The sequence below is a fragment of the Brassica rapa genome, chromosome A10 (assembly GCF_000309985.2).
Source record: "Brassica rapa cultivar Chiifu-401-42 chromosome A10, CAAS_Brap_v3.01, whole genome shotgun sequence".
NCBI classification, from domain to species: Eukaryota; Viridiplantae; Streptophyta; class Magnoliopsida; order Brassicales; family Brassicaceae; genus Brassica; species Brassica rapa.
In genome coordinates this window covers 8,732,390-8,746,352 of record NC_024804.2, presented here as the reverse complement: position 1 = coordinate 8,746,352, position 13,963 = coordinate 8,732,390, and the positions used below count along the sequence as shown (strand labels likewise).

At 32.8% G+C, this 13,963-nt stretch overlaps 1 protein-coding gene across 3 annotated transcripts; it reads left to right on the top strand.

Moving 5' to 3' along the window:
* Window positions 1-199: 199 nt before the first annotated feature.
* Window positions 200-13,004, top strand: LOC103833478. Of its 3 annotated transcripts, XM_009109563.3 has the most exons (12): window positions 2,196-4,424; window positions 4,558-4,655; window positions 4,741-4,827; window positions 4,899-5,028; window positions 5,103-5,342; window positions 5,411-5,550; window positions 5,646-5,837; window positions 5,916-6,009; window positions 6,090-6,258; window positions 6,324-6,434; window positions 6,517-6,613; window positions 6,954-13,004. In XM_009109563.3, exons 1-12 carry the CDS (start codon window positions 4,356-4,358, stop codon window positions 7,018-7,020), a joined length of 1,494 nt encoding a protein of 497 aa, XP_009107811.1. In that variant the 5' UTR covers window positions 2,196-4,355; the 3' UTR covers window positions 7,021-13,004. The 3 variants fall into 3 exon arrangements, with proteins under 3 accessions (XP_033137967.1, XP_033137966.1, XP_009107811.1); XM_033282075.1 differs by having other exon boundaries at window positions 2,191-4,424; window positions 5,646-6,009; XM_033282076.1 differs by having other exon boundaries at window positions 200-4,655; window positions 4,741-4,817; window positions 5,646-6,009.
* Window positions 13,005-13,963: the final 959 nt, after the last annotated feature.

Here is a 13,963-nt window from a genome sequence, read left to right as displayed (position 1 = left end):
GGTGAATGTGTGGTTGTGATCTTCTTTTGGATCTTGCTGGCGTCCTAAGGGTTTTCAACATCTGCTTCTCAAAGTTATCACAAAACTCTTGCACATCAAACTGAAGGAATCGCCTCCTTTGATCAGCTTCATCTCTAGACGTTTTGAACTGCACTTTGCACCTCTTGTTTGGCATCTTATGTGGTCTTCTCAGGGTTGGCCTTTACTGCACAGTAACAAAATTATCAAAAATATTCAACAAATTTCGAGATGAAGATTTAAAGATAGTTTGCTGTTGGGATTTTTTGTTGCTACTCTTCTTGTGAAGTCCAAACATCTTTTTCCCACACAAGTGTTTCTTCGGATTTTAGTGGTCACTCAAGAATTTCCTCTCAAACTTCTAAGAGAACAAATCAAGTAACTCAATGGCTTCTCCAAGCAAACAAGAGATGAACACAAGATAGGAAGATAAGATAATTAGTTTTGAAATCCGTATTAACTACTCCTAGGCTGGATTTCTCCTCAGCCAGCAGAATTTCTCTTCCACCACCTAGCCAATTAAATCAAACTTTTGTTTTTCTCTTTTTTCTTTGATAGATCTTTTTCTTTTTTTTTCTTTTTTTTTTCTTTTTTTTTATTAAAGAAGAATGGCGGTAGGTAAGGTAGTGGCCCAAATTTGAGATAAAAAGAAGAAGATGAAGTGTTTAGAAAATGAAAGATGAGAAGATGGATAGATAGTACCGGTTGAGTGACTTTGATACCACTTGATACGCCTTAAATAAGGGAATGATCACTCAGCCGGACTAAGAGGATATGAACTCACCAAAAAGGAAAAACTGATGGATTGAATGATGACACAAGAGGGACGGAAAGTCTCTTGATACTACCAGACTTTAGTTGTTGCTTGATATAGCCATCTCTCCCACAGACCACCGTCCTCTCTATCTCTCTCTTAATTCAACGGCGGAGGAGGACAAGTATTGTTCCTGTTCGAGGTAAAGATACCTACAAGACTCTGCCTTTAAACAGATTTTATCCAAGCACAAATAGATGTAAGTTTTTTTTTTTTTGTGTTCTTATTACAAGCTTGTTCATGAGGTGCTTTTTGGTCTTCTATTAACAACGACAAGTATCCCTCTGATGGCTGTAGCATACAACTCGATAGAAGTCAACTCCAGTGACTAGGTGATGCGACGACAACACTCAGGAGGTGGATGCTCTGGAGGCTGGAGGCTAGTGGCGGAGAATTAGGGTTGCAGGCAGAGGCTTAGTTTAGGTTAATTATGTTTTGGTATAATGTTTTAATTTATTTTTCGTTTAATGTATTCATTAATTATTTGTATATTGATTTTAATTAATAAATAAAATTTACCTTTTAATTATCAATTAATTTTCTATTCAATTTTGAATTATTTAATTATGTTTAGGTGTAGTTTTTTTTTATTTTTTAAAATTAGTTTGATTTTATAATTTTTTAAAATAAAATTTTAAGAGAATTTAAAAATAATTTAATAGCACGAAACATTAGCTATCGTTGCTAATTTAACTATAGCATACAAGAAAACCACTATTAAAAGTGTCGGACCTATTATAACGGGTGCTGTCAGAACGGCTAGAATTCATAGTGTTTTCCGGCCGCTATTAGGGCATCTCCATTCCTATTCCATTTTTTCCTCTAAAATGGAGTAAAAGTGAATATGGAGTAAAGAATGCTCTAACCCAACTTCATATCTCACTCCATAATGAAATTTACTCCATAAATAGAGTAATCTCTTTTTTGTTTGTTCATAACTCTATTATGGAGTGGGAAATGAAGTAGGGTTGAGGCAATTTTACTCTATTTTCACTTTTACTCTATTTTGGAGGAAAAAATGGAGTTTTACATTGGAGATGCTCTTACTACCCATATATTTCCTGTAGTGAATAATGGAAGATTTGTAACTGCCCAAAACCTTTAACCCAAATTTAACTTTGGATTAAAAGGAAGCCCGCTGAGCATAGTCCCATTAGGGATAAACCTAGGGTTTTCCTTTCTTTTTATTGAAAATAGAAATTCCCCATCTCTTTTCTTCCCCATCAGAAAACCAAAGAAAACCTTGCAAGTTTCATAGAGTTTAGAAACAAGAGAGAGAGAGAGTTTAGAAACCCTAGCCGTCATATATTCTCTCTCTCTCTCTCTCTCTCTCTCTCTCTCTCTCTCTCTCTCTCTCTCTCTCTCTCTCTCTCATCGGCCTCTCTTTCTCGTTTTCTTGTGTGTCCCTCTCTCCTCGCGCCCGAGCCGGCGTCTCTCTCCCCTCACCGCCGGACCGCCATGACATCAACAGATAGCTTCCGGTCGTCCATCCCCTCCAGCCGAGCTGAGATGTCGTGTGGTGTTGTTGTTTTTGCTGCTCGGTGTTCCTTGTTCATGTTGTTCAGATCTGCGTACTAGGATATTAGATGCATGAAACGGATTAGATAAATGGTTGCTAGGTTCAGACTATGTGTTGTGTGGTTGGTCCTAAAGTGTTGAACGATGAAGAGGAAGAGTGTGAAAAATGGTGTGATGAGATGTGTGTGAACTGCCGTTTTGTATTCAGCCGGTTGTCTCTTAGGTAGGACAGCAATGGATGTGTAAAACGTGTTAAGATGAAGAAATTCAGTTACTTTGGGTAAAATTGTAAAAACCAAAATTAGCCGAAAACCAAACGAATTTTTTCTGGTTCACTTCAGTGATACTGTGAACAAACCAAAAATGCCTGACCGAATAAACAAAAAAAAAAGTGTAACCGCAAGACTAGTTCAAATAGCAAAAATAATCAAGTACTTAATCATGTTCAAAAGAAATAATATTTAATAGTCAGTAACTGGACTAAAAATTTGTGATTCACAAGTTTACTTATGTGTATGAAATACATTAAAAACTATAAATTAATAATGTTGAGACTATGATATTTTATTAAGTTTTAGATCTATTAATTTATAACAAAAGATTTCCTTTTTAGATTTTTCTATCTTTGAATATTTCTATTTATAAAATAAGAAATTATTTGACTTGACTGTATATACATTAATTAAAGTTTAGAAATTCGACTTTCATATTGTTTTATTATATGATTTGGTGAATATTTTATGTTTTATAAAATTTAAATGTGGTTTCGATATAATTTTACTAAATATTATCAAAATATATAGAAGTTTTATGAAAAAATAGAGGTATTTTCGTTGTGAATATAAAACCTACAATATAATGTTTAATTTGTACTTATCTATAAAATATATATATAAACAGATTATTAATTTATAATTTTAATGAGACCATGTATTTACATAGAACTTTCTAAAAATTATTATATTAATATTTTATTGATTTGTGTCATATTTTGAACTAGCCCACTTCAAGATCGAAGAAAATTATTAATTTATAGTGTCTATCAATTTATCGATTATTAATTTATAGAGTTTTACTGTACGTATAATTAAGGATACAACTTCCAAACATGTAATCTTAAATCAGTGGCCTTCAAAATATTTTCGGTAGCCAAAAAGGAAAGAAATCTACAAATATTATCCTAAAATCTAAAAAATTCATATACTCTGAATTTAACTGGTCCAAGCCTTAAACATCAGATTTTCGAGGGAAAAAAAAAAGACTTGTTTTCAAGTTTGTGAGTAATTTTTAATAAAAATATTCAAAGATAGAAAAAATCTAAAAAAGAAATCTTTTTTATAACTAATAAATCTATAACTTAATAAAATCTTTGATTTGACTGTACATACATTAATTAAAGTTTAGAAATTTGACTTTCATATTGTCTTATTATATGATTTGGTGAATATTTGATGTTTTATAGAATTTAAATGTGCTTTCGATATAATTTTACTAAATATTATCAAAATATATTTGAAGTTTTATGAAAAAATAGAGGTATTTTGTTGTGAATATAAAACCTACAATATAATATTTAATTTGTGCTTATCTAAAATATATATATAAACAGATTATTAATTTATAATTTTAATGAGACTATATATTTACATAGAAGCTTGTAAACATTATTATATTAATATTTTATCGATTTGTGTTATATTTTGAACTGATTCACTTTAAGATTGAGGAAAATTAGTAATTTATAGTGTCTATCAATTTATCGCTTATTAATTTATAGAGAATTACTGTACTTATGAGGATACAGCTTCCAAAAATGTAATCTTAAATTATTGGCCTTCAAAATGTTTTCGGTAGCCAAAAAGGAAAGTAATCTACAAATATTATCCTAAAATCTAAAAAAATTATATACTCTGAATTTAACTAGTCCAAGCCTTAAACATCAGATTTTCCAGAGAGAAAAAAAAAGGACTTGTTTTCAAGTTTGTGAGTAACTTTTTTTTAGAGTATGGCTATGGAAAGCACGAACCAGCAGATTGTTGACGCAACGATCGAAGACGCGATATATTGTCACCAAGTGATATACCTTCGTCTTTGTTTTGATATTATGATGAAACTTAAAATGGATACTCGTCCAATTCTGCGTTTAGATTAAACTTTTTGTCTTGTCATTTGAAGTTTTATTTTGATAAGTGGTCTTTATTTTGCAGTGTCGTCACAGGAGATCGGATGCTGTTGGAACTTGCGTGACTAAGGAGGGAACCAAGACATGTGGGTTGAAGTTTTGTCCTAAGTGCCTGTTGAGCAGGTTTGGTTTTGATGTTTTGAGATTTATGTCTTTTGTTATGAGAAACGTGCAAGCTCTAGTGATATGTATTGGCTCGAATTAATAGGTACGGAGAGATCGGGGAGGAGGTTGCGCTGAATGATAATTGGGTTTGTCCCAGATGTAGGAAAATTTGCAATTGTAGTAAGTGCATGTAAGTCAAAATCATCCATTATATATATATATATGCACTTTTATTAAATTTTGTTTTCTTTTTTCTTCCAGGAAGAATAAAGGTGAGAAGCCTACTGGGATGTTGACAGCCACAGCTAAGAAAAATGGTTGCTCCAATGTCTCTGAGTTCCTCAAAAAAGAGGGTTCTGAAAAATACTTTTACAGGGGGAAGGTGAAACCGGTACGAAGCTATGATCCTTTGTATTGTGTCGATTATAGCTTTTATGTCTTGTTTGATGATATTGGTATCTGCAGGAAAATGTTATTGGACAAGGGAATTGTGCTGAAGGGATAAATGATTCAACTGCTGGCTGCAGCGAGGAGAATGCTGCGGCAAGAACCAAACCCGTTCTCAAGGAGAAAGAGGAGTTTCAGCTTGCGGAGGTTAAGCTACCACAGGGAATCCAATCAATCACTGTTTCAAGTGTTGACTTGCACCCTGAAAATGCTGGAAGTGTGCTTCAGTTTTTAGAGTTCTGTTTAACGTTTAGAGAGGTATCATCCTTTGAATATAATTAAAGATCACTAATAGTTCCTCTCACTTCATATGACTTTATGAATAGGCTCTGGGTTTGAGGGACGGGCAAGCTCATTCGGTTGTACATGAGGTTCTATCTGAAAGAAGCACGAGCCAAGAGCATTCTATGCTTACCCAGACGATAATCCAGTTACTGACTCTTATACTAGCAGACAGAGGAGAAATGTAAGCATCGTTTTTCTTGAAAAGTATCAAATTTTCTCTAATAAATTTTGTGTACGTTATCTGATTAGTTTTTTTATTTTTAAAATAAAATGTAGATCGGTTGGCATTAGTGCCACTGATGATAGGTGGTTCACTATTCTTGGAGAGTGTCTTGCGGAATCAGAAGTTAAGCTTGATGACTTCCCTCCTGAGATGTTTCATAAAGGCATTTCTGAGTATGCGGAGATGGATTCATCACAAAAGCTTAAGCTTTTGAATTATTTATGCGATGAAGCGCTTGGCATATCGTACGTTATAGAGACATATTCATACATACATACATACATATATATAAGAGGGCTTAAATGCTGTGATAAATTTATCAGGCTGATGAGGAATTTCATCGATAACCATGAAAACCCTAAATATGTTGAAAAGAAAAAGAGAGCAGAAGAAAAGTTGAATGCAGCAGAAGCTAAGGTAACCATAAAAAATCTACTTAGGTTTTTACAGTTAAGTTTAATAACGCTTAGATTCATTCTAAAACATTTCTGTTGTAGGAGAAAGAACTGTATCAGAAGATAAAAGATGATTTTTCCAAAACTGAAGCAGATAATAATGGGGTTGCATTAACAATCGAACAACGGGTTGCAATTATATCGCAAATGTCTGCTGAATCTGACGAAGTTCATTTTGAAAAGAAAAAGGCATTAGAAATGCAACCTAAAAGTATAAATTTGAACTCATGTGATTGATTTTTATAAAAATGTACCTAATCTTATTGTTTTGCATAGGTCAAGAATATAACGATGCTCTTAGAACCAACCCTGTTGAACTGGAAGACAATGGTCTTATTCTCTGGAATTTGAAGTCGTACAATGAAGAACCAACCATTTTGCTTCAAGGTGTGAAAGAAACATAGGAATTATCCGTTTGTTGTGGCAAAGGGTATGTACTGACTTTAATCTCTTCTATTTCTGTGTGCAGATTTGGGAAGCTATAGTGACATATGTCCTCATGAAAAATGGTATTCTTTTAGCTCCGAGCAGAAACCACAGGTTGAAAAGTACATCACTTTCAAAAGGTAAATCATTTCATTCTCTCTCTCTTAAAGTGTTTAGGTCAAGGAATAAATTTTAAGGATTGTGAAAGTTTAAAACTGCTTTTTAGGTCAATATTTTTTAAATGCTTTTAAAGGTTTAAAATTGCTTTATCAATCTTAAACCCAAAATTTATATATAATATATACAATACTTGCAAGTTGCAACTAAAGCATGTATAATAGATTAAACTGATTCTTCACTCGAAATTACAAACTTTGGAATCTTTCTGTGTTACTATCAAATGCTTTCTGAGCATGAAATTCAATTGTGCTTTACTTGTTCATCTCAATTTTTCTTTTGAATCATGTGATAATTATGTAGGAAGAAAAGTCTTCTAGAAGAGAAGAGAAAGAGGAAGGAGAAGAAGAGGAAGACTGTCTTTGAGTAGTAATGATGATTTTTTCCATTTGCCTTTAAGCACATATTACAAAAATGGTGTCTAAGCAAGCAAAGGTAAAAAAAAGTGGACTCGTGCATTCTTCTGACATGCAATTTTTAAATTGCATTTGAATATGATTTGTTGTCTTAATTACATTTCTGAACAATCCAAAAACTTTTTTTGTACTTTTATGCTAAAAACATTTCCAACATGATTGTGAACGAATAATATTTGTATCCATTTTATGAGTGTGATTGGTTACATCATAAATTTAGAATGCGGGAGTATTGTAATTTTCATATTGTTAGTAATCATACATATAGTATAATTTTAATATAGATTTTTTGGTGGAATTTTTGTTTTATATAGCTTTACAGAAATGAACAAGACAAATAAAGAATGCATTCTTATTGGAAAAAAACACTAGTAAAAGATGGCATAAGTTTTGCATGTTAAATAGTGTCATACAAAAAAAGACGTTATACAAGATACTTTGCTCACCTTCCTGGAGGAAAATCCAAGATTTTTCTTCTATTGGATAATTACATTAAGATGTTACTTTGTAATAAGTATTCTAATCATGGTAAAAAATCATACACATTTATGTTCATAGTTACAAAAGTTGAAAGAACTATATATACACTCTCTCATGATTTTCTTAATCAAACTTTTGTATGATTAGGATTATCATTCTCACCAAATACAAACATGTAATAAGTTTGGTATTTATGAAATATCTACAGTATATGATATATGATATATATATATTTTTCATATCACAATAAGTTAATGAAATTATTATTTTTCATATCACAATAACTTTCTTGTGATTTATTATCGAACTTTCTTACGATTAGAATTATCATTCTCACTAAATACAAAAATATAATAAGTTTTGTATTTATGAAGTATCTAATGTATAGAAATATTTTCAAATCACAATAAGTTAATGAAATTTTTTTTTTATTAAATAAAAATTAGTAACAATGCTTGATTTCAAATAAATATAAGTATATACAATATTGTTAACAGTGACGCGGTGCTTGTTGCACCATTTTCATATATCAACATATTTTCAAAATTTATAAGATTTTTGTTAAAGGCTTTTGTATTAAATATATTTTGTGTTTTTTTCTACAAACGAGACAACTGGAATTGAAAAGACATAAAAGGAAAGTAAAATTAAAAAAACCGAAAACATATAAACTGGTTCAAACAAACGGAAGACTTTGAACAAAAACTCCCCAAAATGGCAAGAGAGCAAAAGAGAGGGACAGCCGCCGCTGAACAAAAACTCCCCGAAACCTTCCTCAAAGAGGCACCATGTCCTCAGCGAACTATCGCCATTAGTCGGAGCTCCCGCAGAACCATCAACTGGAAAGCATAACCACTTCCACAAGAAGGAAGGCCAAGAAAACAAGGTGGTGACACCCCCAAACGTTACGAAACCTGAAAAGAAAACAAGTTAGTGCAAGATCAGTGAAGAAACCACCTGACTGGAAGGCTTCGCCGGTTCGGAACGTGCTTGAGGATAAGCCTAAGCCGCTCCCGACACCCACTCGCCTCCACCTCCTCCAGAAACCCTCCTCTTGACCGTCAAACCACCGTCCTCAACCAGCCGTTAGCCTGTCAGAGAGTCACCAAGAGTCCGTATCCGAGGATCCAATCTCCTCTACGTCAGGCCGCTGTCCCAAGGAGACCTGTCACATCACGCCGCTTCACCGGAAACCACAAAACTTATATGTTTGTTTCACCAAGAAATTGTACTGATATGCGTTAATTAGTCAATGTATTTTTTAAAAAGAAAAATCTAGTTGGTTTTGCTGAATTCGTAATCCCCACATCATATGTATAGCTAACCTAAATCTTTTCACAATTGTCAGCAACTATGTTAATCAAATGAAATTTAATTACTGACATCGTTGTAATTACTGTTATATAAATACGTTAATAAAGTCTCCACCCGGAAACATATTTCATTTATTGCCGGGTGGAGACTTTATTAACGTATTTATATAACAGTAATTATATAACGTATTTATATTAACATATTTCATTTATTCAAGCTTCCAACATGCTAAAGAAAAAGCAAACACATTCGCATAGGCCATAGACCATTTTCTCCGTTAAATAAATTGTTTTTATACCTTCACCGACTTCTTTTTATTATTAGATGTTCAATTGATGTTAATATGTTAATGGGTTTCCATGTTCTTAGTTGCATCTCAAATTTTCTTTTGAATCATGTGTTTAATATGTAGGAAGAAAAGTCTTCTTGAAGAGAAGATGTAGAAGAAGGGAAAAACTATTTTTCAGTAGTAGTGATGATTCTTATCATTTGCCTGTGAACACATAACACAAAAAGGTTTTGCTTAGTAGAGGTAAAAAGGTTGAGTCATGCACTCTTCTAAGATGCCATTTTAAATTGAATTTGAATGTGATTTGTTGTTTAATTAAATTTGTTAACAATCAATACTCCTTTTGTATATCTTTATGCTAAAAACCTTTCCAACATGATTGTGAACAAAAATAGATTTATTCAGACTATGAGTGTGCATGTGTGATTATTCAATGAAAAAAAATATCACACTATTAAGGTGATCCAATGGAATCAAGAAAGTGATATGGAAGCTCATCTTCAGAGTCATGCAGGAAGTACAGAAGTCAGAGGTGCTAACATACAAAAGGTACTTCCAGATGACTCAATTTATTATTGCAAAGTGGACGCTTCTTGGAAGAATGCAAATGAGGTAGGAGGTATTGGATGGGCCTTATACAACAAAGAAGGCGTCCAAAAACTCCAAACTCTGCCTCGATAAAACCAACAAATTCCTCAGTGGAAGCTGAAGCTCAAGCATTGTTAATGGCAGTGCAACAGATCAGGAGGCTTGGATACAAACAAGTTACTTTTCTCAGTGATTGCAAGCCAATGGTAAAAGAGTTGGATCAGTGGAAAACTGTAACAACCATCAAAGACAGTCCATAACATAGAGACAACCTCTATGGTACAGGACATTGTAGATCGTTTAAGTAAAAATGGTTTTCTTTTTCTTATGTTTCTAGATCATATATCAATGAAGTTGATGTATTAGCTAGGAATGCTAGAAGCACAATGAAAAACTATATTATAAAATGGTTATCTTGATCAATAAATGAAAACGTTGACAAAGAACAAAAAAGTTACATTATAAATTAAAATGTGGGAGTATTACAATTTTCATGTTGTCACTATACATATAGTATAATTTTCATATAGCTTTTGTTGATGTACGTTTTTCATATACTCACTCCGTTTCATATTAAGTGTCGTTTTAGAGAAAAATTATCGTTACAAAAGAAGTGTCGTTTTCAATTTTCAATGCAAAATTTATTAATTTTATGCATCAATTTATTTTTCTATTGGTTGAAATATGGTTAGGTATATAAGTAATGATGTTTTTGTATAGGAAATGTATAAAATTAATTGTTTTCTTAATCCGTGTGCACAAACCCAAAACAACACTTATAATGAAACATAGGGAGTATATTTTGACATAAATGAACAGTACAAATAAAGAGTGCATTATAATTGAAAAAAAACACCAGTAAAAGATGGCATAAGTTTTGCATATTAAATGGGGTTGTACAACAAAAAAAAGACGCTATATACAAATACTGTGCCGGTCCTATTATTTAATGGGCTGGAAGCTAAAATAATATACTAGGCCTTTAGATTGACATATTCAAGAGAGTATAATCAAAAAAAGTATTTATGATAAGAGGAATACTCGAACTCTGAACCTTTGCTATGGTAATAGTAATCACAACCAACTCGACTAACAAACAAAATTATTAAAATGTGGCCGAAATTATATTTATTATTTGTCGGTCGGAAGCAGCTGCTTCTGTTACTTACCTTCAAGACCGGCTTCAAGACCGGCTCTGACAAGATACTACCTTCCTGAAGGAAAATCCAAGCTTTTTCTTCTATTCGATAATTACATTGACATGTTACTTTGGAATAAACATTCTAACTATGGTAAAAATCACACATATTTATGTCCAAAGTTAATTGTCAAATGATTAATATCACAACTTAACAATCTATAGTTGAGGCTAATCCCTCATAACATATTTAAACCCTAAAATCTAACTAGGGAATTACTCAAACATGGCCAAGTAATTCATAACAGCAATAAGGTATGAAAACTGCATTAGAATAGTGAATAGATATCAATGGAGTTCCAATCACAAATATAACTTTGGATCTTCTCTCCAATCTATCAAAATCCTACAAAACCTTTGCTGTGAAAATCGTAAAACAAGAAAGCACATTTTGCCTCTAACATGTTGGAAAAGCTTATATAGTTCGGTTAAAACTCGTCAGGGGTAATCTTGTAAATTGGTGAAGACTTGGGCTTCAAGTCGGCTGTGACCAAACGGGTTTCTGCGCGCTTCGCTGTCGATCGATGTCAAGATGTGAACATCGATCGATTATTCCTCTTCAATATCGACCGATGGTCGAACTCGAAGGTCATCTCAGGTGCTTAGTCCAAATATATCTAAATCCTCCAAAAACATCACTTATCTCCAAATCACTCATGATCCTGTAAATATACTAAGTAGACTCTATAATATAATAATTAATAGTTAAAAAAACTTATAAACCATGGGTAAAAGTGGATCAAATTCATGGTCTATCAACTCTCCCAGACTTACCCTTTTGCTTGTTGATACCACTCAAATTATCCTAAGGGGTGATTTATACTCGCTCAAATAAGAGGTCGAGTTGTACTACTTAGGGATCGAATTCACATGGAGCTAGGGAACCTAAGAAATCTAATATGATTTGTTAAGTTAGATGGTCTTAGATATTTAAATGTAAATTGTAGTTTTATATTGAACAAGTGTTTGTTCAATTGATCGGTTGAGGTTTTGGTGCTTAAAAAGGAAATAGTTAGACTTAAGGTTTTTATTCAGGAAACTTGGGATTATAATCCTACAGATGCCTAATGAGTTGCATGCATGATAATGTAAAGCTCAACTACTTAGTCAACAAGTCTATCAGCTTTCGCATGTTTAGACTTGTCTATTAACTAGATCTAATGATCTCAACTATCATATGTCGACCAATTAGAAAGTATCGATCGATGATCTTATAGGGATATCGATCGATACACCTTTCGCTCCGTCGATCTATTATTCAATAATGATATCGATCGATGCGCTTCTAGTTAAGTTTTATGCGCATGTTGAATGATAGCTTACTAATCTCACTAGATCAGCTCTCGCCTTACTCATACCAAGAAACTTAGCTCAGTTAGAATGTTTTCAGGATGAGAATGAAGCTTTCGCTTTTATCTATCAATCCTAGGGCAAGTTCTAGGTAGCTAATCCAGAGACATACATTAATGAACAATCCTAATGATAATTACCACAACTCAGCAATCTATAGTTGGGGCTAATCTCTCCTAACCTATTTAAACCCTAAAATCTAACAATGGAACTACTCAGACATGGCTAAGCAATTCATAACAGCAGTTAGGTAAGAAAACTTCATTAGAATAGTAAATAGATATTAATGGAGTTCTAATCATAAACTATAACTTTGGATCTTCTCTCCAATCTATCAAAATCCTATAAAACCTTGCTGTGAAAATAATAAACAAGAAAAACACACTTTGTCTCTAACATGGTGGCAAAACTTATATAATTAGGTTAAAACTCGTCAGGGTAATCTTGTAAATTGGTGAAGACTTGGGCTTCAAGTCGGTTGTGACCAAACGGGCTTTCTGCGCGCTTCCTGTCGATCGATGTCAAGATATGAACATTGGTCGATTATTCCTCTTCAATGTCGACCGATGGTCATCTCGAGTGTTTGCTCCAAATATCTCCAGAATGCTCCAAATATCTCCAGAATGCTCCAAAATCATCACTTATCTCCCAATCACTCCTGATCTTATAAATATAATAAATAGACTCTATAATATAATAATTATTAGTAAAAACACATATAAACCATGGATAAAAATGGATCAAATTCATGGTCTATCAACTCCCCCAGACTTACCATTTTGCTTGTCCTCAAGCAAAACAAACATGCAGTCTCTCTGAAAGAGGTTTTAAAATGACAGGGACTCACATGATTTAAAATTTAGAATCATAACCTCTGCAATATTGCAATCCACATCTAAAAAAACAATTGTGGTTTAATCGTCTAGAACCACCACCCGTCATGTCATGCAATCATCTTCAATACTGTCTGAAGCTGCTAAAAACAATTGTGTTTACAAGAATATGACAATCAAACCATTGACTATCCATCCACTTACATCTCTGACAAGGTATAACCAGTGGCGGAGCCACCTTGGAGAGAAAGTGGTCAATTGACCCATGTAAAACCTATAAATATTAGTTTTTAGGTGTATTGACTATGTTGTTTCTGTGGTAAATGAGTTAAGATGCTTAGATTTGACTCATATGTAATGGGTTCAACTCTCATAGATGTACTTTTTATGTATAGTAATTGAATTATGACCCATGTGGAACTTAGGTTTAGCTCCGCCACTGGGTATAACGATTTAATGACAAAATGTTTATCCGCCAGAAACTTAAAATGACAAAATATTGTATCTTGATGCAATTGACCTATACGGAATTTATGTTTGCCCCATTCAAATATATTATCAGTCTGCTACCATAACTATTTGTGTATATCTACTTACCCGAAAAATATTGTTAGTAAAATGCACATTTCCATTACACATTATTAAACACTAGAGAAGTAGAAGAAACGTAGCACATGCCCAACATATAAAAATTTATAACTTTTATTAAGAAATTCCATTACACTTTAAATATACAAGTGTAACTACACAAATAGAAGACACATCAGTTGAATTAAAAATTAATCGATAATAGTTCTAAAAATGTAAATAACAAAAATATCAAACAATTCGTGACATTAGTTAGA